This window comes from Eubalaena glacialis, chromosome 2, assembly GCF_028564815.1.
Source record: "Eubalaena glacialis isolate mEubGla1 chromosome 2, mEubGla1.1.hap2.+ XY, whole genome shotgun sequence".
Taxonomy (NCBI): Eukaryota; Metazoa; Chordata; class Mammalia; order Artiodactyla; family Balaenidae; genus Eubalaena; species Eubalaena glacialis.
In genome coordinates this window covers 168,916,865-168,943,395 of record NC_083717.1, presented here as the reverse complement: position 1 = coordinate 168,943,395, position 26,531 = coordinate 168,916,865, and the positions used below count along the sequence as shown (strand labels likewise).

Sequence of the window (26,531 nt, the reverse complement as noted above, 5' to 3'; positions counted from 1 at the left end):
AAGCCACGTGGAGGAAAAGCACATATGCAGGTGGGAGCAATGATGATAAAGTTGAGACAGAGATTCAAGCAGGGGGCTCTCATGGGCATCTCCAAAAGCCACAGAAACAGGGACATGTTGCCCAAGCCCTGGGCACATTTGTTGGAAATGGATGCACAATAAACTACCTATAAGACCTTCCCTTCTCAACCATCTCACATGCAACCGCCTCATCTGATTTCATCCAATACTGGACACTCATCTCTGATACCTGACCAACCTCGCTGAGAACTAAATAACTGCTCACCCATGATGCCCAGGACCCCTGCCATGTCATACCAATTCTGGGATCTTTGTGGCTCAGGGCAGCATGTGGAAAATAAATTCTCAATACTTCAACAAAATCGTACATATTGATGAAAATCTGAAGGTCAAGGACTCAGGGATACCTGGTCCCTTTTTAATTACTGGAGCTCTGTAAGAAATGTCCAAAAGTCACTCAATCATCAAATAGGTACTGAACACCTATATGTGTCAAGTACTACAGACCGAGAAGCAAACGGTATAGACAAAAATCTCTTGCAAAGTAACTATTTACTGTTAAGTAATGGAAATGCAAAGGTAGCTACAGCTCTCAAACAGTTCAGTAAAAAATAAAAACAAAAAAATAGAGAATGAGCCACATGCAGTTAAACACTGTCAGAAGGATGTTTTGTTGTATTATTCTCAAACTTTTCCATAGGTTTGAAATTTTTCAAAATAAAAAGACTGGAGCGGGCAAAAGGCAGGATTATAGGTATAGTAAGTTGTATTTCAGGCAACCAAATAGTTGATGAGAGAAAGTTCCTTATGAAAGAATTTCTGTTAATAAGTGAGAATTAGAAAATCATCACTTGGGCTTCCCTGGTGGTGCAGTGGTTGAGAATCCACCTGCGGATGCAGGGGACATGGGTTCGAGCCCTGGTCCGGGAAGATCCCACATGCCACAGAGCAATTAAGCCCGTGAGCCACAGCTACTGAGCCTGCACTCTAGAGCCCACAAGCCACAACTACTGAGCCCGCGAGGCACAACTACTGAAGCCAGCGTGCCGAGAGCCCCTGCTCCACACCAAGAGAATCCACCGCAATGAGAAGCACGCGCACCCCAACGAAGAGTAGCCCCCGCTTGCGGCAACTAGAGAAAGCCTTTGCGCAGCAATGAAGACCCTGCGCAGCCCAAAATAAATAAATTAAATAAATTAGTTAAAAAAAAATCTTTAAAAAAAAAAAAAAGAAAATCACCACTTGACACCCTTTAATGAAATCATGGCTCTAGGCAACAATCATCAATGGATGCTTCGACCAGCAGGCAGGAGTCTGGTGGGGAACTAACATGGAGGCCACACCCCTGACCCCAAGGATCAATCACAGCCTCACTTTAAGTGGAACCCCGGACACCTGTGCCTATGGATGCGCTGCAGTGGGATGTACACAGCACCGCCTCCAGAGTACTCCTGCCAAGACCGCGAGTCTGCGTCTAACCCCCAGCTGATCTAGATCGAACCCCCAGCTTCACAGGGAACATGAGCACCAAAGGAACAAGTTAGAAACCTTAACTAGGAAGCAATAGGCCAAATCCAGAATGTGGGACACTCTACAGGACAAGTTTCTCAAAAAAACCCACAAAAAACCAATGACATGGGAGAAAAAAGAGGTGGGTGTGGGGTAGGGAAGGCTGCAGAATGAAAGAGACTAAAGATGACTAAATACAGGTGGGGACCTTGATTTGCTCTTTTTATAATCAACTATAAAAAGACATCTTTGAGACAATGGAAGTACTTGAATATGATCTGGCTATCAGATGACATTAAGGAATCATTATTAATTTTGATAGGCATGATAATGGAATGATAGTTAATAAACAAAAACAGTCCCTATCAGTTAACAAAAATTATCTTCGGCAGCAAAGGAAGGAGGGAGGAGGGCAATGACATTTTAATATGTTGTCAAGCTCCTCTACTCATCCTTGGCCTCGTAAAGGATAAAGGATTTTTCACACCCATAGGTACACCTTCTTAAGATGAAATAACTATATACCCTTATATATATCTAACCCAGCACTTCCCCATCTTTTTCAAGACTTGGGGCACTTAAAAATAACAGCTGTATGGAAAACTGGGGTGCACGGATGAGACTGCTGGTGGCTACCGGTGACAGCCTGGAGGCCTTGGCAGCTCTAAGCCTGGCCCCAAAGGTCCAAGGACAGAGCACCCACATCTTGGTAGACCTGCACTCACAGTGCAGCACACAGCACCTCAGTGGGCAAGCTCTGGTTAACCTACCCTCTGTGACATCTTTCTAAGAAACTGACGTCTATGGAGATGGACAGCCTATAACAGAGCTGCCTTAAAGAGGACAAAACATGTGTCTGCAACTGTGCTTACAGATCTAGGAACCTGGCAGCTCTGAATTTTTGCGTTTTACACTTTTGTAGCCTAATAAGAATTAACTACTCGTGGCTAACAAGAAGGTAAAGAGACTCTGGTATGACAATGACACAGAGGGAGAGGGCAGAAGCCCTTTAGTATTCTTGGAACATCTATGCCATTTAAAAAAAAAAAAAAAAGCAAGCGGGAAAGAGAGAAGGAGGAGGGAAGGGGGCAACCTCAGGACCAGCACACGGCTGTTCTACCGCCATCTTGATGTCCTTGACACGTGCAGATGGTGTGGAAGTGGCTGGCACCAGAACAGCCCATGAGAAGGAATGAGCGGCCTATGGAGATTTATGTGAGGAGAGTGAGATGGACAAGGTAAAATTGTCAGGAGGAGTTGTTAGAAAGTAAAATATATTGTGACAATTTCACTCCTGCCGTTCATCAATAAACTGACAGATCATTTAGTGTCAATTAGGAGTGATAGATGGACAAGTTCCCATGATCCTGGGCCAAAATTAATGGCTGGGAGGGAGAGGGTGATTGAAAATGACGGCTGACATTGAGAGCAAAGTCCTGAAAGTCCCCGAGGGGCCATTACTTGCCTCATTCCCTTGCAGATCAATGCAGGGACAAACCCCAAAACAGACACTTTGAGACAAAACTTAATCAGACTACCTTTCCTTCCTCTCTTTCCCAAGTCTGGTTGGCTCTCGTTCAGCTCTATTCCCCACCGACTACAAGTGCCCCACCTCAGACAACTTCGGAGCCAAGGCCAGCCTGGCTCCAAGATGGAATCTTTGGCATAGCTATGACTGCGGTGCCAAGAGAGGGGACAGGATCCCAGGCCCCAGGCCATTCCTGAATACAGCCCTTTCCTGTGGCTCAGGGTGAGTATTTGGGTTCCGGCAGCCAACGGCTCTAGCCAGTGAGGTGGGTGACACATGCCCTGCTCTCTATCTTGGGCAATGTTATGCAAACAAAACAAAGGCATCCCAGAAACTCACATCCCTGGCTGAGGGCTCCTCAGGCAGATCTGTAAACAGCCCGCCTACTTCCCACTGGCAACAATGTAGACCTCTGTGAGCCTCACTCTCCTCCTCCCTCCCGTGTAGAGGGGTACCTACCTTAGAAACTAAAACCCACCCAATAGGGTTGGTGTACTGCACATATAAGGTGCAGCTATGGACTGAATGTGTGTGGCTCCCCAAATTCATATGCTGAAACCCTAACCCCCAATGCGATGGTGTTTGAAGGTGGGGGCTTTGGGAACAAATTATGGTTAGATGAGGTCATGAGGGTGGAACCTCCATGATGGGATTAGTGCCCTCATAAAATGAGGAAGAGACAGAAGATCTCTCTGTGTGTACACATACCAAGGAAGGCCTCGTGAACCCAGCCTCTTGATTTCTAGCCTCCAGAACTGAGAGAAATAAATGCTTGTTGTTTAAACCATCCTTTCTATAATATTGTTATAGCAGCCTGAACTGGCTGAGACAGGTATCTAGCACAGTACCACTATTATCATCCCAAAAGAATTTAAGGTGAGAACAATATTTTTAGTGTGAATTCTCTGCTCTAACCAGACTGACAGTGCGGTTACTGCTCCCCACCCCCCAACACTTATGCTTACACCAATCCTTGAACCAAAATGCTCTCCTCACAATGCTCTTTGCCCATCAGAATTCCTCCAGCTTGACCCCCATGTCCTCCGCAAGGGGCTCCCTGACTACTGCGATTACTCTCCTCTGACGTCACAATACCAGGGTTGGTCACTCCGTTAGTTTCTCACTTATGATGTGCTCCTTTTGCCGATCCTGACTTTTGTGAATGAAAATGCCTCATCTCCCTAACTGGAATCAAAGCTCTTGCAGGGCAGGAAGCACATAGCTTCCCTGGGGCACCTGCAAATAGCAGGAGCTCACGTTTTCCAGCCTTCACGGGGCAGACCCTCAATCCAGCCCAACAATCGCCTCTCTTACCGCTAGTTGGCCCCCTTTCCTCTTTGTTTCGAATCTATTCTACTTGCCTCCAGATGCCAGTTCTCCTTTGCTCCAATAAGCTCAACACTGTTTGCCTTCCCACTTTGAAAAAAGAAGAAGAAAAAAAAAAACGCAGGCCAATTCAAAATGGCCTCTTCCCCCAATTCCCTACTCCCCTCAGCCTTTTTTTATAACTTACCAGCCTTTCCAAGCTCCCTCCTGTCCTGGAGGAAAAATGTCCCTGCCTCTTCCCGTCCAAGGTTAATTAGTCCCTCTCGGAAGGTCTTATCCTATGTCTCCAGGACCCTACTCCTTCACACCCCCCTATTTCATGTGTAATCACTCTTTCCCCAGGTATCACACACACGAGTCTCAACACAGACTCCCCCTTCCAAATACTGCCCCACCTCTTTCCTTTCCCTCTCAGAGTAGGAGCCTGTACCACTATCCCCATTTCCTCACTTCCACCTTCCTCTTCAACCCACTGTAATCGGCTTTTGCCCCAACACAAATCACTGTAATCACTTCCTCAAAGGCCCCTAGTAACCTCCAAACAACCAAATCCAAGGTTCTGTCCTCGTCTTCTATTTGTACATATGGCTCAAATTGTAACTGCTTTTAGACCTCTCTTCTAGACTCCCACACCGTGGAGACGATCTGTATGGACCGCCACCGCCCCCAAGTCAGGTCTCTCCTCCTGCCTTCTCCATCTGACGGCACCACGACCCAACCAGTCACTAAAGCCAGGCACCTTGCAGTGGACCTTCAACTCCACCCTCTGCCCTGCATCCAACTAATAGCACTTCTATTAACTCTACCCCCAAAATGTCTCCAAATCTCTCCTGTCCATGCTCACACACACTGTCTCAGTTCAGGCTCTTATCACCCTTCACACAGAGCCTCACCTCCCCAACAGGTCTCCCAGCCTTCCAGAGCTCCATGTGCCACACCGATACAGTAAGTGACCAACCAAACTACTGATCTCATCATTCATGTGTTCAGTAAATAGTCACTGAGTGCTCATCATGGCCTGGCACTGTTTGAGGTACTGGGGGTATGTGAACAAGGCTGCGTCTCCTCTCACGGAGCTTACAGATTAGAGAGAAAAAGACAATACGTGTATGTGCACACGTGTGTGTATGGATATATGTAAGGTGGTGAAACCTACAGCAGGAGATGGGGAACACGGACTGATGAGGGGTGCTACTCTATATAAAGTGAGGTCAGGTGGAGGCTGGGAAGCCATGGTAAAGACTGTGGGGTTTACTTTGGGGTGGGGGTGGGGGATGCCCCTGGAGGGTTCTGAGCAGACAAACGTGAAATGACCTCACCTGTGTTATAAAGAGGTCACTCTGGCTCTTGCAGATAAGACTAAGGGAGGCACGGGTGAAAGGGGAGGCCAGTCAGGAGCGCCTGGCCTGAGTCAGCACCAGGAACGACGCTGGCTGTAGCACTGGCCGTGCGGACGACAGGTCTGTTTCAACCGTAGACTGAACAGGTTTGCTGACAGACTGAACCTGAGTGGACATGGAGGAGTCCAGGACGACCCCAAAGTTCAGCGTCTGAGTGACAGGGAAGGTGGAGCCCATTTATGGAGACCTGAGGGGCCTTGGGGAGGTGCAGATTAGGGGACGGGGTGGAAGGGGTGGAAATGAAGAGGACCGATTTGGACGTGTTAGGATTGAGTTGCACATTCAGGTGGAAAGGTCATGTGGACAGCTAGATGCTCAGGGGAAGGACTGGGCTGGATATACAAACTCTGGGGTTATCAGTGTACAGGTGATAGGAAAACGCCCAAGAAGGGATGGAGAGCATGCCGAGAGTGAGCGTCGACAGAGGAGAGGCGGCTGGAGGGTGAGCCCTGGGCGTGCCGACAGACACTGAGGGGTCAGGGCCAGGCGGCAGCCCGAGGAGCCAAGCAAGGGGATCCCTTGAAAAGTAACACCAGAAATGGAAGAGCACTTCCCTCCCAGGGAAAATGGATCTGATCTGGAAAAATCTTTAATATATTCGTCGAGGAATTAACACTTGAGATTCTCTTTTTTTTTCTCTAAGGAGCAGATATAGGATTTGACTCATTTCCATATTTCAAAATAAATTCCAGATAATACAAACACTAGAATCCCCTAATAACTTAGAAAAATGGGGCTCCTCTATTAGCCTCTCACTAGCATATTTCAAAGTCACCTTCTTCTTAGTTAACACGAAAAAGCAGTGTTATGTTCACCAAAGGAACAGTGTGGCACTTAAATAGCATATGGCATATATGGCATATAAATAGACAGAAAGACCACCAGAACAGAATAACGAGTCCAAAAGCAGACCCAAGTACATACAAAGATACAGACTATGGCAAAGGTGGCTTCTAAATTTACTGGAGAAAGATGGATTTTCAAATAAATGGTGCTGGGACAACAGTCATTTAGAAAAAAGATAAAACTAGATCTGCACCTCATACCATACACTGGAATTAATTCCACATGGATCAGAGATCTAAATTTTAAAATGTACATTTACGTACCAATGTTTTCTTAGGTCTGTCTTCCAAGGCAATAGAAATAAAAACGAAAATAAACAAATGGGACCTAATCAAACTTACAAGCTTTTGCACAGCAGAGGAAACCATAAACAAAATGAAAAGACAACCTACAGAATGGGAGAAAATATTTGCAAATGATGCAACCAACAGGGCTTAATTTCCAAAATATACAAACAGCTCATACAACTTGACAACAAAAAAAACAAACAACCCAATCGAAAAATGGGCAGAAGACCTAAAGAGACATTTCTCCAAAGAAGAAATACAGATGGCCAATAGGTACATGAAAAGATGCTCAACATTGCTAATTATTAGAGAAATGCAAATCAGAACTACAATGAGGTATCACCTCACACTGGTCAGAATGGCCATCATTAAAAAGTCTACAAATCACAAATGCTGGAGAGGGTGTGGAGAAAAGGGAACCCTCCTACACTGCTGGTGGGAATGTAAGTTGGTGCAGCCACTGTGGAAAACAGTGTGGAGGTTCCTCAGAAAACTAAAAATAGAACTACCATATGATCCAGCAATCCCACTCCTGGGTATACATCCAGACAAAACTCTAATTCAAAAAGATACAGGCACCCTTATGTTCCTAGCAGCACTATGCACAATAGCCATGACATGGAAACAACCTAAATGTCCATCAACAGATGAATGGATAAAGAAGATGTGGCACATATACACAATGGAATACTACTAGCCATAAAAAAAGAATGAAATAATGTCATTTGCAGCAACATGGATGTAACTAGAGATTATCATACTAAGCGAAGTCAGAAAGAGAAAGAGAAATACCATATGATATCACTTATATGTGGAATCTAAAATACGACACAAATGAAGCTATCTAGGAAACAGAAACAGAATCAGGGCCATAGAGAACAGACTGGTGGTTGCAAACGGGGAGGGGGTGGGGGAGGGGAGGACTGGGAGTGTGGGATTAGCAGATGCCAGCTGGTATATATAGGATGGATAAACAACAAGGTCCTACTTCATAGCACAGGGAACTACACTCAATATCCTGTGATAAACCATAATGGATAAGAATTTGAAAAAGAATGCATGTATGTATAACTGAGTCACTTTGCTGTACAGAAGTAATTAACACAACATTGTAAATCAACTCTACTTCAACAAAAAATAAATAAATAAATAAATAAATAAAATGTAGACTTAGAGTGTGGTTGTGTTCCAATAAAACGTGATATATAAAAACAGGTGGCTGTGCACTTATAGTCACCTGATCTATGACAAAGGAGGCAAGAGTATACAATGGAGAAAAGACAATCTCTTCAACAAGTGGTGCTGGGAGAGCTGGAGAGCTACATGTAAAAGAATGAAATTACAACATTCTCTAATACCATACACAAAAATAAACTCAAAATGGATTAAAGACCTAAATGTGAGACCAGATAATATAAAACAACTTGAGGAAAACATAGGCAGAACACTCCTTGACATAAATTGCAGCAATATTTTTTTGGATCCTCTCCTAAAGGAAATAAAAGTAAAAATAAACAAATGGGACCTAATTAAACTTAAAAGCTTTTGCACAGCAAAGGAAACCATCGACAAAATGAAAAGACAACCTTCTGAATGGGAGAAAATATTTGCAAATGATATGACCAATAAGGGGTTAATATCCAACATATATAAACAGCTCACACAACTCAACATCAAAAAAAAACAAACAACTTGATTAAAAAATGGGCGGAAGAACTGAATAGACATTTTTCCAAAGAGGAAATGCAGATAGCCACCAGGCACATGAAAAGATGTTCAACATCACTAACCATCAGGGAAATGCAAATCAAAACCACAATGAGATATCACCTTACACCTGTCAGAATGGCTATCATCAAAAAGAACACAAATAACAAATGTTAGCAAGGACGTGGAGAAAGGGACCCCTTATACACTGTTGGTGGGAATATCAGTTGATGCAGCCACTGTGGAAAACAGTATGGAGGTTTCTCAGAAAACTAAAAATAGAACTACCATATGACCCAGCAATGACACTCCTGGGTATATATCCAAAACAAACAAAACAAAACAAAACAAAAAAAAAAAACACTAATTTGAAAAGATACAAGTACCCCAATTTTTATAGCAGCATTATTTACAATTGCTAAGATATGGAAGCAACCTAAATGTCCATCAACAGGTGAATGGATTAAGAAGTGGTGTATAGAGATACAAAGGAATAGTACTCAGCCATTAAAAAAAAGAACAAAATATTGCCATTTGTAGCAACATAGATGGACTTGGAGGGCATTATGCTAAGTGAAATAAGTCAGACAGAGAAAGACAAATACTGTATGATATCACTTCTATGTGGAATCTAAAAAATACAAGAAACTAGTGAATATAACAAAAAAGAAGCAGACTCACAGAGAACAAACTAGTGGTTACCAGTGGGGAATGAGGGTGGGGAGGGGCAATATAGGGTGGGGGAGTGGGAGGTAAAACTATTGGGTGTAAGACAGCCTCAAGGACGTATTGTACAACAAGGGGAATAGAGCCAATATTCTGTAGTAACTATAAATGGAAAGTAACCTTTAAAAATTGTATAAAAGCAGGTGGCTGGCCTGTGGGCCACAGTTTGCTGAATCTTAACATATAGAAACAAATAAGGATACATTTTAAATTTATATATACATGTTTATTTTTTGCAAAAAGAAGTACAGGAAGGATAAAACAGAAACTAATAAAGAAGTTATCCATGGGAGATGGAGGGAATGAGGTGGAAAGAATACGGAAGGGAGTGAGATATCTCTGAGTATATCTTTCTATACCATTCTGATACAATAAAAAGTACACAATATCACCAGTTCTTGCCAAAAACATTTAACTTGAATCTAATCATGAGGAATCAATCAGAGGAATCTAGAATGTGAGACACTCTACAAGACAACTGACCTGGATTCCTCAAAAAAGTCAATGTACTGGGTGGAGGTGTAGTAGGGCGAAGGGGAGCTGGAATTATTATAGAGACTAAAAGAGCATAAAAAGAGACAGAACTACCAATACAATGTGTGAACTCTGATTGGATCCTGGAACTCCAAAAGAGATTTTGGGGACAACTGGGGAAATTTAAATATAGACTATATTTTAAATATTATTAAATCATTATGAAATTTTTTAGATGTGATCATTATACGTGATTATTTAAAGAATGTCCTTAATCTTCAGAGATGCATGTTGGAGTATTAAGAGGTGAAATATCATGATGACTGCAGTTTATTTTCAGATGATTCAGGGGAGGAAAAAAGTGTGTGTACACGTGTGTGTGTGTGTGTGTGTGTTTAGAGGTGGGGAGTGGAAGGGGGGAGGAAGGGGGGAAAACTGGAAATAAAATATTTTTGATAGTGCCATTTTGAAGGCAACAACTGCTGAAGGAAATTCTGAACAAGGGTAATGTCTCTTCTTTGAGAAAAAGAAATTCCTTTCCTGAGTTTATCGTTGGCCATCCCACTGGTGTAGTAAACATATATACATACATACATGTATATTGGTTTACCTTTCGTCTGAGACTTACTACAAGGGATTAAAGACCAAAATGATTTGTAATCCAGCAGTAACTAACAGGCAAGTCCATTCTGTTTAGAAAATAACTTTAAGAAAAACACAGAATGTTAGAATATGGAGGAACTTTGAAAACATTATGCCAGGTGAAAGAAGCCAGTCATAAAGGACCACGTAACATATGATTCCATTTACATGAAATGTCCAGAATAGGTAAATCAGAGAGACAGAAAACAGGCTGGTGGTTGCCTAGGGCTGGGGAGGTTGCAGGGGGACACAGGCAGTGACTGCTAATGGGTATGGCGTTTCTTTAGGGGGTAATAAAAATGTTCTAAAAGTGATTGTGGTGATGACAGTACAACTCTGAAAATATACTAAGAACAGCTGAATTGTACGTTTCAAAGGGGTGAATTGTAAGGTACATGAATTACATCTCAGTAAAGCGGTTATAAAAAATAAAAGAACAACACAGGAGCACAGTGTCCCCTGCCCCCCCACCCCGCCCCGTGACCTGCCAGCACTCACTTGGAAGCCTTCATGGAGTCATCTGCCCAGCCTCCTTGCCGGCGGGGTGGCTTGGGAGGGGGAGCCTGCAAGGGAAAAGAAGTCAACAAAACAGTTACTCAAGACCAGTGTTCAAACAAACAGGCGCTGAGGTTAAGGTAACCTAAACCAACCTTCTGAAACCTTTGAATGCAAATACAATACTATGAAACCTGGGTGCTTTCGTACCCTTCTGGAGGACAATCTGGCAACGTCTACTGAAAGCCTTAGAAATGCTCACACTTTTTGAGCCAGCAATTCTAACCCCAGGAATTTATCCCAAGGAAATAATCAGAGAGAAACATAATGTCATTTTTGAATATAATGAATAACTGGACGTCAATAAGGAATTTAAGTAAATCACGGAATACACATGTGAAAATACTATGCAATAATAAAAAACTGTATTAAAAAGGAATTAATGATATGAGAAAGTTCAATACATGTTAACTTTTTAAAACATGTTCAAAATAGTAGGTATATGCTTCTAATTTTGTGAAAAGATCACTAATACAGAACATCTAGTGCTAGTTGGCTATCAGTACATGAATGAGAGGGGATCCAGTGTAAGAATCATGGCAATTTCTTTTTCCTTCTTTATGCTGTTGTGCATTTTCCAATTCTTTTTTACCATCAATTTATATCACTTTTATAAAAAGAAAAGTAATAAAATAAAAATATATAAGAGAGGCTTGCTTCAAAGACACAAACTCAAGTGGTGGGTTAAAAAGCTACTGAAGTTATTTGGGCAGGAAGCATTCACCTGCAATAGATACACCCACAAACCCAAGTGCAGGAATTCTTGTAACTATTTTTGATTTTGTGGGCCGCACAGTCTCTGTTGCAGCTACTCAACTCTGATGCTGCAGGGCAATCAAACCACAGACAAGAAGTAAACACCTGGGTGTAATGTGTTCCAATAAAACTTTACAAAAACAAGCAGTGGGCCAAATTTGGTGGGAAGTATTCTGCAGACTCCTGGGCTAAAATCAGTGCAATGCCCTTTCAATCTGTTGCTTAAAACCTAACTTGCAGGGACTTCACTGTGGCGCAGTGGCTAAGAATCCGCCTGCCAATGCAGGGGACACAGGTTCGAGCCCTGGTCCGGGAAGATCTCACATGCCGCGGAGCAACTAAGCCCGTGCACCAAAACTACTTAGCCTATGCTCTAGAGCCCACGAGCCACAACTACTGAGCCCACGTGCCACAACTACTGAAGCCCGTGCGCCTAGAGCCTGTGCTCTACAACAAGAGAAGCCACCGCAATGAAAAGCCCGCCTGTCGCAACGAAGGGTAGCCCCTGCTCACTGCAACTAGAGAAAGCCCGCGCACAGCAATGAAGACCCAACGCAGCCAAAAATAAAGAAATAAAATAAATTTAAAAATAAATAAATAAATAAATTTTAAAAAACCTAACTTGCAGCTTTTTAAGAAAACATTCCCTCAATATGGCGAAATACCTTTTAACTTCTGATATTTTTATTTTACACCAAGATGTGTTTCCTTTCCTGCTTCTCTGGTAGCACCCCAGCCTGCCAAGGACATGTTCCATCTAGAGACGGAGCCTTTCTGCGGGATGAGGCAGAACCTGTTGGAAAGGCCTGATGGAGGAGAAGGCAAGTCCTGGAAAGCCTGCATCCAACTTAGCTCCTGGGAAACCTAAGTAGTACTTTAGAGAAAACAAAGTTGAGTAATGAGGCTCTGTACTCTCAGAAACAACACAAATGTAGAAGTAGAAAACGCACTATTGCTTGTCTCTCTCGGGGGGGAACCCAAAGAAGATGAACGAAGAGATCCCCACCATCAATTCCCAGTCCATGCATCCTTTTTTGGTGTCCCTGCCACACACAATCACTGGTCCCCAGGCTGGATGGAGAAGCCTTCCATCCCAGGACCCCTCTTCCCTAGGAATCTGGAACTGAAGCTCAGAGGTTAGGCTGCTCAGACAGCACTGGTTGTTGGAACTATAAGGACCAGCTGGAATCAGAATAAGCCCAAACTCCCACAAGCCAAAGTGGTGTATAAGCAGAGACCAAGAACGTTGTCTTGTTCAGCTCTTACCATGTGGAAGGCATTGCAAATGTTAAAGAGATTGGAACTGAACCATATCAGGCCCCTCCAGGAGGTTTTAAACCAATCTGGCCCACAGCTTTCTTCGCTATGCTTTTGCAGATAACACCCCACTTTCCTTTACCCAAGGGTAGGACCATCTTGTGACAATGTGCATTCCTGAATTCGGAGGTCACAAACTAGGAACTGCATGTTTGGTTTGGCCATACAGTGGTTTTTGTCTGTTTTTAAATTTAAACTACCATTTAAAAAATTGTAAGATTTCCACACAAAACAGGAGTCTCCGGCTTCTCTCGGAAAACTGGAAACTCTAGCAATGCTGGGGCTGAGGAGCAGCCGCCCTCTGGTGACTGGACACGTGAATTCCAGTTCGCCACGGTCCCCACCCGCTCTGTCTCCTTCCTGCTGAAGTCAAGTGCCAGTTGACATCTATTACCATGGCGGCTGTGCTGTTGTTTCTCTTCCAGTACAGAATTCTCTCTCGGTTCCCAGGCCTACTGGAAGTGGGAAAATGAAAGCTATGTCAGGTGTTTCGGCAAATATGGGAACGAGCGTATTTCTTGGGTGGAAGTGGGATCTTTTCTTACCACATCAGTATACACACTGCAGGTACGCCTGCGTCTAACCCCTAGTCCCACTTCACTCACCCAGGTGCCCTGCCTAGCCCCTGTGGCATCTAGGTGTGTGGCCCTGGAACTAGCTTCTCAGAGCTGGGATCCCCTGCTGTCTTCTCTTTGCTCTGGGTGTTGGACAGAATAAACCCACGTGAAATCCGTGGTGCCATGGTGTCAGGAGGCCCAGGCCTATTTGGCACTTTTCCACTGATAGTCCACAAGAAGAAGGGAAGGGGCCTGGTGGCCTTGGCAAGGTTCCTCAACCTGTGTGTCCTGACCCCACCTCTGCTTTCTGCCATGGGGTGTAGGTGACAAGGGGGACAGGAGGGGACTTCCCTGGTGGCACGGTGGTTAAGAATCCGCCTGCCAATGCAGGGGACATGGGTTCAATCCTTGGTCCAGGAAGATCCCACATGCTAAGGAGCAACTAAGCCCGTGCGCCACAACTACTGAGCCTGCGCTCTAGAGCCCGTGAGCCACAACTACTGAAGCCCGCGCGCCTAGAGCCCATGCTCCGCAACAAGAGAAACCACCGCAATGAGAAGCCCGCGAACCACATCGAAAAGTAGCCCCCGCTTGCCACAACTAGAGAAAGCCCGTGCGCAGCAACGAAGACCCAACGCAGCCAAAAAAAAAAAAAAAAGGTGGTGGGAGACAGGAGGAGCAGGGACTGAACTGGGGAGGGGTTGTGAAAGATTAGGCATCATGGAAAAGGAGCATAAGTGACATAAATTTAAGTCAAAACGCACTCCTTTGAGTAACCACTGAGCTGTTGAGGGATTAAATTAGTGACTATACGGTAAATGCTTAGAGCCGTGCCTGGCACATAATAAGTACTATATCTTTACTGTTAGCAGCAGCAGCAGCATCACTAATGTCAATATTTGAAAGGTTAGGCCACGTGTAACAACATATACTGTACCATTTGGAAAAGAGGGGGAATAAAAAGACTCCTCTGAGCCTGGCCTGAGCTGTCATTTTGACTACTGATGCATCATATGGTTAATAAAGTTCCCTAAGATTCCAAAACCCCAAATGATCTGCTTTCTCTTCTTTAACCACAAACCCCAGAAAGTCACAGCTATTGGGAGGATGAGTGAGAATCCTTTCTGCCCAGACGTTAACACAAAGACACTTCTTTTCTCATCTTCTTTCCACTCCAAAACAGTGCCAGCTGCTAAATTAGGACAGCAGCTTCAAAACAGAAAGACCACCACACGAGAGTCACTCCTCCGCAGCCAGAAGAATTTAACAACTAGTCCCCAAATCAAAGGGGCTTTTGCACTAATAACTGAAAACTTCAGGAGTTGACATAACGTTGTAAAAACCATATAGGCTGCTTTTCCTTGAGATCACCTGGGAGAGGAAGAGTTACAAAGTACTTCTCTGCACCAAATGGGGTAGCGTTATAGTGGTCTTCCCTGCTCCCCACTGGGAGTCCTGGCCAACCTCAGAGAGAGCACTGAGGCGGCTGGGAGATGGGGGGCAGGCAGAACTCAGCTCTCTGCAAGGTAGGGCTTGTGTGTTTAGCGGGAGATGTCTCTCCTGATGGGGAATCCTTATGGTCATGATTTAGTACTCTGAGTCCAAGGAAAAGAAATTTTTTTTTTTATATATAAATACTCCCTACTATGAGTCTTGTTACGGCCACACACAAATACCCTGTCTCCATGAGACAGACGTAATTAACCACTATTACCAAGTGACAAAGGCTCCTCCCCAGAATTCAACTTTGTTCCTGTGTGGGGAGCTGAGCGATGTCCTATACGCATCAGGTGAGTTAGAAAAAGCAGAAGATGTCATCCCTGTCCTCAAATGATACCCCAGGTCCAATGAGGCTGGAAAGAGGCAGAATTCAGGGTGTATCAGGTCTGTATGAAATCTATGTGATGGACATTGGGCTTAATCTGAAACTGCCAAGGCCACACTGGAGCGGGGAGGTAGGTATCAGGGATGGAGGAACTGACAGTCCTTCCAGCGAGAGGCTGCATCAGGGTCCAAAGGTGAAGCTGAGGAGGAACCCCTCAGCCCTGGGGCAGTTCCACTAAATTTTGCAGTTTTCTCGTCACCTTTGGTGGTTTTTATTGGGCCACACTCTCCTGGGGCATCATTCAGACAGCGCTCTGACAAGCGTGCATACGTTTGCAAGGCCTGACTGAAGGCTACACAGAATCGTACCAGCGTGGGAAGTGCTGAGGACAAGGAGGCTGACGGAAGCTTTATGGAATAAGTGGGGCTTGCCCTGGATTGGAAAGATAAGCAGAAATGTAAAGGAAAAGCATTCCAGAAGCAACCAGATACGAGGTGCAGTGACACCAGGATAGCACATAACACTCAGGCTGTAGCAAATGCTGTTCACTGATCACTGACTGTATTGGTCAGGGTCCGAGGTCCTCAGCACCTACCGCTGTACAACGCAGGCTGGAAGCGAAAGCTGATGCAACTTGATCACGATGGAGTAGTTTAAAATTAGGTGCAAATGATCTGTTTGAAATGTAAGCGGGTGACTGGTTTCTCACAGTACAATTTAAAAGGTCTGGTGGGTTCTTTTGCATGGACAGTCCAGCCCCTGAATGTCCGGCAGCTGTCCCTAAGAGCTATGACGACGTCATCGAGACACCTGTTAGCACAGTTTCAGAAAGAGCCCCGCGGCCCTCTCCCCACGACGACCTGAAACACAGGACACACTCTAGACCAAGACCCTGCTGTTGCTCCTTTTAGAATCAGCTGCCAGAACTGCTGTGTTCTCCCTGCCTGTGGTGACAGATGAGAGGCTGGGCGGCCCTGGGAGCCTGAATGCCCTCCCCAGCTCACTGTCAGAGCCCAGCCCTCACAGGAAGTGCTGAGAAGTTGTCACCCTTCATTACGGACCCCACCATTTGGGCCAGGGGTCCTTCCCTCTCCTGCCCACCAGGTCTGGGTAGGACAAGAGGAGACATGAATGTGTGATTTATTATTTCTCAAATCTTGTGTGTGCGGGTGCTCTGTGTAATGGCCTGGGTGTTTAAAGAAAAAGGAATTTACTCCATCCTTGAAACTAGAAACTTAGTCTAAGACAGCTGTGGCTTTTTTTTTCACCGAGCCCACCAACTCCACAATCCTCCTTGACCAAGCACTTGGGAAGACATTACCCATCTGTATGAGGTATGACTCTGGAAGAAATCTGTTTCCTATCCCTGTGTTAGGAAGGAGGAAAAACAAACAAACAAACAAACAAAAAACCCCAGATGGGTGAGAGAGAGTAGAGCTCAAATTATCTTAAAAGCCAGAAAGAAGAGAGGACCTAGACCTAGAATTCAAAAGTCCTGGTTTATCCTCTAAATAAGGCATGGCCCCAAGACATCTGCTGGGAAAACGATTTCCAATTTTGGGAGATTTACCACCAGGTAACATTACCCAAACTTGTTTTTAAAAAAGAAAGAGTCTTAAAATGTGCAACCCCAGGAGGGACAGAAATAGGAGCGGGTGACGGTAGCCCTTAAGCAGTGCATCCCTCGTTTTCTCTCTTAAAAGCTGGAGTCACGTCTCCCAGTGTGGGAAAGCAGCACAGCCTGCCGGGGCTGCCGCCTGATGGACGGAGGGGGCAGGACCCCGCATAGCTCCTGGAGAGAAGCAAAAATGTGCTCTCTCCAAAAATAAACAGGGGCAGAAATGACTGCGAGTAAAGGGGTGGAAGCACGTGACTGGTGGTTGCGGTCCTGAAATACCAGCTTTCTACAAAAAGGAGCCGATGAGAGGCAGAGAGCAGGAAATTCAGGAAACGGCCACTTTATATGGTCTCATCCGAATGGGCCAGGATTCAACTAACTGGAATTACCAAGTCACAGGGAGCCTTTAGGGCTAGACTTGTTTCTGATCTTTATATGGTTCCCCCAGATTCTTAAGATGCCGAAATAGAAAAGATACTGCAGTGCCAAAAAAGGAGCCTTTCGAGTTTAGAAACTTCTCACACACTCTCAGAAGTCCTGGAGAAACCCCACAATGTGAATCAGTCCAAAATCCAAACGGCAGCCTGTTTCAAAAAGCCAGTCCAAACACACGCATGAATTCCCAAAAGAAAAGACAAGATCCACTGCACACCTCACACCTTCCACCTCCCATGTCCAACCCTTGATTTCTGGCTAAAAACAAACTTCCTTTCCTTTCTCCAGCAACCTGACGGAAGATCCAGGAAAGCTGCTCTTATGTGCTTGAGGAGAGAGAAGACTAACACTTATTAATATGTGCACACACTGCAGGGGCTGCATTTATTCCTCAAATCTGTCCACCAGGCACAGTTCCATCTCTGCCAATTTCTTCCTCCAGCCTCAACCTGGGTCTGACAACTAATTCATCACAGACCTGAGTTTTCCCCTCACGGGTTTAAGGTCATGGCAGGTAATGGACCATCCAAGCTTATAACTGAACCCTTATGAGTAAATGTAGCTCTTTCAAGCGGAAATGGACATAGCAAAATGCAAACTCTATTTTAAGTATAAGACAGAAACCTGATCATCAATAGATGCTAAAGCCATTAGGTGAAAGACTGATTGACAGGGAACTGGACATTCTCTTGATGCCAAAGAATCGCCCCACACATTACGTGCCAGGTGCGAGGGAGAAAATGTTCCTTGACAACAGAGATATCTGTCAGCACGCTAACTCAGTGATCACACTTAGCACGTGAACAATGGGGACGTGATGTGCTACCACCTGAGGCATACAGTGCCACCCAGGAAAAGCTACTGCCCCAAGCATTCAGCTGGAATGTAAGCAAGCCTTCCAATCTGACTTCCGGCTTACTGCAGATCAGGTGAAAGAGGAGGAAGTTCAGTGACACTAGGAAGAAAGAATCAGAAAAATCCAGCACAAGGGAAACTCTGAGAATAACTGGCCCAAACTCTTCAAAAAGTTAATACCATTGAAAAGGGGGCTGGGGTGGAGACTATTCCCAATTTTTTAAAAGAGACTTAAGAGAGAGAAACTTAGTAGAGTGGTTCTTGATTGGATCCTGGTTTGAAAACAGTTAGCTATAAAAGATATTCTGGAGACAACTGGGGGAAATGAATATGGCCTGGGTAATAGATGGTATTAGGGAATTGCTAATACTGTTAGGTGTGGAGTTGTGGATTTCTACGAAAATGTCCCTATTTCTCAGAGATACATGCTGAAGTATTTAAGTGACATTTCATGATGTTTGCTTTGAAATAACTCAGCAAAAAGTTATATATAAAACAAGCAAATACATATTTTAAAATATTTTAAAAATTATCATTCAAGCAAATACAGCAAAATGTTGAAAACAGTTGAACCTAGGTGGTGGGTGTATGTTGTTCATTGTACTATTGTTTCTACTTTTCTGGATGTTTCAAATTTTAATGAAAAGCTAAAGCTAAAAAAGAAAAACTAGATGCATGAAGTTTAGATTAACAAAAGAGAAAAAAGACAGGGGTGGGGAAGAGGAGAGCACCAGTACGAGGGTTGTTCGTAGGTATATCTGCTCAATGAAGACCTGTGCTGAACAGGAACAGAGACCTTCTCCACTCTGTGGCTGGGAACTCCTAACACCAGTACCCTGAGGGCCAGAAAACAACTCTACACCCAAAAGGTCAGGTCAGATCCCTGCCAGGACTAGACATGATGGGAGAATGAGTTTCTAAATAAAAGTGCCTCCCCGCGCCTCTCACCCCACCCCCAATTTGCTGTGGATTGTATTTTAATTGTGCATATATGCATATGTGAAATTTGGGTAAGGAAAAAAATGTGGTAGAAAGAACACTAGACCAGACTGCTTCTAATCTGGGCTCTAGTCCTGACTCTGCCACTAACCAGATTCATGATCCTGGATTTTAACTCATAGTAGGAGTGATTCCTCCCAATTCTACAATTCTGTGATTCTTGGAGTCTATGAATTGTATTTTTCAATTCAGGGAGAGGGTATCTAGGCAAAAAGATGTAAATGACATGAAATGTTTACATTCAATCTGAACTTGTATGAAGCGGGTGGGGACAAAAAACAGAGAAGAAAAGTTTGCAGAGAGAAATGGGAATATGTAAGCACACAGACTTGATCAGTGGTGAATAAGCCAACCTAGGCAATGAGAAAGAATACATTAACTAATTGATAGCTCATAATTATAATAACAGCCAACATCTACGGAGGGTTGACTCTATGCCAAAGCTTTAGAAGGATTACTTTGCAGAATCCCCGAGACCCTGTGAACTGTCCACTACTGTGCAACAAGTTTACCCACGAGGAAACTGAAGCTGAGAGATTAACTTAAAATCATCCTAGCAGTAAGAAATGAAGCAAGGATTCAAATCCAGTTTGGTTTCTGACACCAAAGCTTGGCACTGAACCAGATGATACATGATTTCCCAGACGCTAGGTTCATGCCAGCTAGAACAGGCTTGAAAGGACACAGCGGCTACAGAAAAGAATCTGTCTGGACTGGAACAAAGTGCCCAAGAACAAGAGAGACTAGATCAATGACAAGGTTAAGACCTGGGAAGACCAAACCAAAAGGACCACCTCCTTCATTTATCTTCTGGGCACAAAGTACAGTTGACCCTTGAACTACACAGGTTTGAACTATGCGGGTCCACTGATATGCAGATTTTTTTCAGTAAATACAGTACAACACGATCCGTGGTTGGTGGAATCCATGAGGAACCACGGATACGGAGGGTGGACTATGGGACTTGACATCCGCAGATTTTGATATCCATGGGGGGCAGTCAGAGGAGGTGTCCTGGAACCAAATCTGTAAGTACTGATAATATAAATATGTTCAGTAAGACAGAAGGAGCAGCAAGAGACTTGGTCTAACCCTTACCTCTTTAGTGAGGCAAGATGAGGGAAGGGTTAAGGGTAAAGTCAGGATTAAAAAGTGATGCCAAAAATAAACCTTAACAGCTTGAGCACCATGCCAAACTGTGTTAGGCTGAATTTAATATAAATCTCTGTACAGAGAAAGTAGCTGTCTCTTTACTGCATGTCACAGATACTCTCCACATACCAACAGCGCAGTAGCTTTGAAGAATGAGTGACTGGGGGGCGGGGGGGAGGGAGTTTGCCAGAAAGAAGTAAAGAGGGAAAGCTATAGCTTTCAAGTTATAGTTTAAGGGGGAGGGGAGGGAGGAGAGGGACCGGAGGGAAAGGAGGGACGGTCCTGGGCTCAGATTCTAGAATCCTCACTTTCTAAGCTAGGTAGCCTTGGGCTAGTCACACCTTCACTAAGCCTCTTTTCCTCGTGCACAAAATGAGAGTGGTCACGAGTCTCTTACAGACCCACTGTAAACACGGGAGACAATCTTGGGCACAGAGCAGACACTTAGTAAGTGCTGGTGACAGTGGCTACTATATTATTTATAAGAAATGATAAAAGTAATGAAATGCAGCCTTTGGAGGAAAAAAATCCTTAATGCCCAGGGTTGAGACAACAGGAAGATTGGGGGAGATAAACAAAGCAGGGCCTTTTATTTGGGACTGCCTTGCACAAGTTTCATTCCAGGGGTCCAGCTCTTACCAAGTCCAGCTTCCCTGAACAGAGAGAAATCCTTTAAAGTTGCCTGAACCAAGAGGAGGAAGTCACAGTTCCTCTGCTGAGAAATAAATGTGATGTTCAGGCAACCACAGTATCCGGCGATTACTCTCGTGGTGTCACACTTCCCCCAATATTCCCACATACCCTATCATAAAAAGACCCAAATCCCATATCTCAATACAGTCATCAAACTGCCCACTTCACATGACTCATGGGACAGGGCTGCCAGCCATTTGTTAAAGAGGCTGATCCAAAGAGAACAGATTTCAGCCCCCAAAATCATTCTTAAAATTCATCCTGGATGTTCTTACCTTGGGTGGCATCCTCTTAATCTCAGTTACATCCCTTTGGGTCATCCGAAATCAGCTTTCTCGGGTCTATACCTTCCATACACTTATAAAGAAATGCCCTGTTCCCCCAGACTTTGTTCGGTTCAGCCAAAATAAACATTCCTTTCAACTTTCATCATAAATCAAAACCTACAGTTTTTGTCATTCTCGTAACTCCTTTCAGTTTGTTAAAACCCATGTGCATGTGTGTAACCGGAAGGACGCACAGTGTGGAGGGTGTGAGCTCCCAGCACTCCAGGAAGCGAGCCCTCCCGGCACCTGTGACTTCGGATAAGCAGAGCCTAGACTTCCTACCTCAACCAAATCCAGACTGGGATAACCTGGAACAAACGGAGAGCAGAGGAGCAAGCTGTAACCTCGCTGCTTTAGGAAACCTGATCTCTCACAACCCCTCAAGGGCACTGATGGAAAAGAAGTGGAGGGAGCGTGGAAGAATATTAACCCGTGCGTCATTTGAAGTGGGCAGTTTGAGGACTGTGTATTGGAATATGGGATTTGGGTCTCTTTATGATAGGGTACGTGGGAACATTTGGGAATATTCCCCATCCTGTGAGATGCAGAGAGGAATGCCCATCCAAATCCCTACTCTGTTCACCGCTGTGAGACCACGGACATCACAGGCCTCGCACTGCAGTTCTTTACCCTGTGGTGGCCCTGGAAGCGAGGGAAGATGCTCTGGGCGAGACCAAGTCATGGCTGGCAAATTAGCACACACCTCACTACCTCCCCTCACAAGATTTCAAGGGAGCCAGCAACCCTAAAAAATTGTTTTAACCTTCTAGAACTGTGTTTCCTAGACTTCTAGATTTCATGGACAGCCAATATTTCGAAAAACAAACTTTGTTTGTTGGTGGGGGGAGGTGGGATGTGGTTGGCAGTACTGAGTTCACAGCTTTCAATTTTGTTAAGAATCTTTAAAAAAAAACAACAACACTATTTCCTCTCACCACTATTTCATTAAAGAAGGGATCTGTTCAAGCTCCCCAAATTAGGAAGGACACAAACCAGAATAAAGAATGCTCCTTGACAGTGAATAAATTTAGTTTATGAAAAACATGCTACATTGTTCTTGGTTCTCTCATTTTGGAAAACAACATCCTCCTAGACCAGCGTTAAGACGTGCTATGCTCTCTCTCTTCTTCAGCTTTTCAGTCCAAGTCCAAGGTTGATTTCTCAGGCTCTCTTCCCACCCTTTCGCAAACAAGAAAGGCGTAAGGCCATCCGCTCAACTGCTCCCAGGTGACAATGGCCTCGTGCAAAAGGCATGGCCTGGGTACACGTAACCCGTAAATCTTCCTACTCAGCTCGAGGCTGTATAGGAAGACCTCCTGCCCTTGACATAGCACCCTGCCAACCTCTCCAAATCTAGAGGCCTTCCTTTTATTTTCTTCCAGTTTTACTGAGATCTAATTGACGTACAGCACTGTATAAGTTGAAGGGGTACAGCATAATGATCTGATGTACACACATCATGAAGATATTATTACAATAAGTTTAATGAATATCTGTCATCTCATATAGATGCAGAATTAAAGAGACAGAAAACAATTTTTTTCTTGTGATGAGAGCTCTTAGGATTTACCTTCTTAACAACTTTCATATATATCATACAGCAGGGTTCATTGTATTTATCATGTTGTACATTAAACCCCTAGAACTTATTTATCATATAACTGGAAGTTTATATCTTCTGACTGCCTTTGTCCAACTCCCCCTCCCCCCACTCCCACCACCACTCCCACCTCTGGTAATCACAAATCTGATCTCTTTTTCCATGAGTTTGCTTGTTTTTGAAGTATAATTGACCTATGTTAGTTCCTGTTACACAACACAGTGATTCGATATTTCTATACTTTTCCAAATGATCACCACGATGAGTCTTGTCACCATACAAAGATACTACATAGTTACTGACTATATCCCCCCCACACTGTACATTTCATCCCCGTGACTCATTTATTTTGCAGCTGGAAGTTGGTACCTTTTAATCTCCCTCACCTATTTATTTCCTCCCCCGCCCCCTCCCCTCAGGCAAACACGTGTTTGTTCTCTGTATCTATAACTTCAGAGTCCTTTCTCGACTACCTTTTCAGAGTGCTCAGCACAGCACCTGCAAGGATAAGCTCTTACATCATGGGGACCGAATCCCAGGTCTCTGGGCCTCTTTCATACCCATGTTTCTGATCATTACTCCCAAATCACCAGGGATGTTAGAACACTTCCTGTCTCAATAGCTAAGGCACCTGAATGCCCGTCAGTTATTCCAAGAGAAAGTGTTTGTTGTTTCTGCACCAACCACTCTCATTCGTTTCTTGCCAACAGTACCACTTGAAAAAAAAACCACAGTGTAGTCTGAAACAATCCAAAAGCAACTGACAGCTTCTGGATCCAGTAATGGGGGAGCAGTCTGTATTCAACTCACCTTCACACAGATACCAAGCATAAACTCTGGACAAAATATAGAAAACAACTATCTGAAGGCACTATTGGGCAAACAAAGGCAGTGTAGGGGAAACTGGAGGGGATCTGACCCTTGAAAGACAAGAACTGCACTGGGTAAAAATCCATGTTTAAATGGATTTTCCCTTTGAGTGCACTCTCCAGTCTGGGCAGCAACTGAGCAGCTAGAATTCAAGCAGGAAGCTGCAGTTTTATTGGTTTGAGGACAAATTTGGGGCTGCCAGAGTCACTAAAGATAGACAGGGAGAAATCCTGGGAAGGAGGGAGCCCCAAATCTGCAATATAAACTCCCCTAAAATCCTTCGGTCAATACCTGAACTACGCATGCATGGAGGAGACTCCAAGAAACTCCGTGAAAAGCAATTGCTGAAGGGCTAAAAATAAAAAAGAGTGGAGGTAAAATTTCAGCTGCTGCCCACTGCAGGCAAGACACAGATTGGAATATGAGTTCCAAGTTAAAGGTACTTGGTACACACCTTGGGTTTTCCACTGAAATCCCAGAAAAACCACACCTTAGGAGTAAAGACCATGTCCTGGGTCTATGGGATTTGCTCTGGGACTAAAGGCAAAACCAAAATAGACCTGACCTAGCAAAGCCTAAAACCAAGTCTTCATAAATTCAAGGTGATCTGAAAATAATTCAACTGCCTGCTAAAACAAAAATCAACACTTTTCAAAGAAAGGTAACATAATCCAGAGTTTCTACAATGTATTATCCAAAATGTCCTGCATACCAACAAAAATTACTAGACATGTGAAGAAACATGAAAACATGACCTAATAGTCAAAAGTAAAAACAATAAAAACTGACCCCAACATGACCCAGATATTGGAATTAACAGACAAGGGTTTTAAAGCAGCTATTATAAATATATGTTCAAGGATTTCAAAGATGGTCATAATGAATGAACAAATGGGGAATCTAATAGAGAAATAGAAGCTATGTAAAAAAAAAATGGAACTTTAGAATTTAAAAGTTCAGTATCTGAAATGAAAAGTTCAGTCTGAAGACAGCAGAAGAAATAATCAGTGAACTTGAAGACAGATCAACAGAAAATATGCAATTTGAAGAACAAAAAGACAAAGGAAAGGGGAAAATTAACAATGCTTCAGGGACAAAAAACAGAGGACAAACTGATGGGACAATATCAAACAGTTTAACATATAGGCAATCGGAGTCCCAGGAACAAGGAGAGAGAAAACGGAGCAGAAAAGATATTAGAAGTAATAATGGCTAAAATTCTCCAATTTGGTGAGACATATTGAGTTACTGACCTAAGAACCTCTGCAAATCCCAAGCAGAACAAATACAAAGCAAATCACCTAGGCACATCATAGTCAAACTGCTGAAATCCGAAGATAAAAAGGAAGTCTTTTTTTTTTTTTTTTTAAAGGAATTCCTTTATTTTTATTTATTTATATTTATTTATGCATTTATTTTTGGCTGTGTTGGGTCTTCGTTTCTGTGCGAGGGTTTTCTCTAGTTGCGGCGAGCGGGGGCCACTCCTCATCGCGGTGTGCGGGCCTCTCACTATCGCGGCCTCTCTTGTTGCGGAGCACAGGCTCCAGACGCGCAGGCTCAGTAGTTGTGGCTCACGGGCCTAGTTGCTCCGCGGCATGTGGGATCTTCCCAGACCAGGGCTCGAACCCGTGTCCCCTGCATTCGCAGGCAGATTCTCAACCACTGCGCCACCAGGGAAGCCCCAAAAAGGAAGTCTTTAAAGCAATCAGAGGAAGGAGAAAAGACTTACATAATGGAGGACAATCATCAGAAACAATGAAGGCCAGAAGACAAAGGAATGACAATCTTTAAAGTGCTGAAAGAAAAAAATTTTCAGTTCAGAATTCTATATCGATAGAAAAGATCCTTCAAAAATGAGGGTGAGATAAAAATATTTTTAGATAGAGCAAATAGAGAAGTTGTTCTTGGCAAATCTGTACTGCAAGAAATGCTAAGAGAAGTTCTTCAAGCTAAGGAGAAATGACACCAGATGGAAATTTGGATCTACAGGAGGAGATGAAGAACAATTATAATGGTAAGCATATGGGTGAATATAAAAGACTATCTTTGCCAAAGCAATCGTGAGGGAAAAAAAAACAGAGCTGGAGGAATCAGACTCCCTGACTTCAGACTATACGACAAAGCTACAGTAATCAAGACAATATGCTACTGGCACAAAAACAGAAATATAGATCAGTGGAACAGGATAGAAAGCCCAGAGATAAACCCACGCACCTATGGTTGACTAATCTATGACAAAGGAGGCAAGGATATACAATGGAGAAAAGACAGTCTCTTCAATAAGTGGTGCTGGGAAAACTGGACAGCTACATGTAAAAGAATGAAATTAGAACGCTCCCTAACACCATACACAAAAATAAACTCAAAATGGATTAAAGACCTAAATGTAAGATGGGACACTATAAAACTCTTAGAGGAAAAACATAGGAAGAACACTCTTTGACATAAATCACAGCAAGATCTTTTTGGACCCACCTCCTAGAGTAATGGAAATAAAAACAAAAATA

At 43.8% G+C, this 26,531-nt stretch overlaps 1 protein-coding gene across 2 annotated transcripts in view; it reads right to left on the bottom strand.

The window, feature by feature from the left end:
- The window catches only part of IFT43 (intraflagellar transport 43), an 88,648-nt gene that overhangs the window by 43,947 nt on the left and 18,170 nt on the right, over positions 1 to 26,531 (bottom strand). For both annotated transcript variants that reach the window (XM_061181108.1, XM_061181109.1), the window contains exon 3: positions 10,965 to 11,029. In XM_061181108.1, coding sequence (XP_061037091.1) covers positions 10,965 to 11,029 — 65 coding nt within the window. The remainder of the gene's footprint in view (positions 1 to 10,964; positions 11,030 to 26,531) is intronic.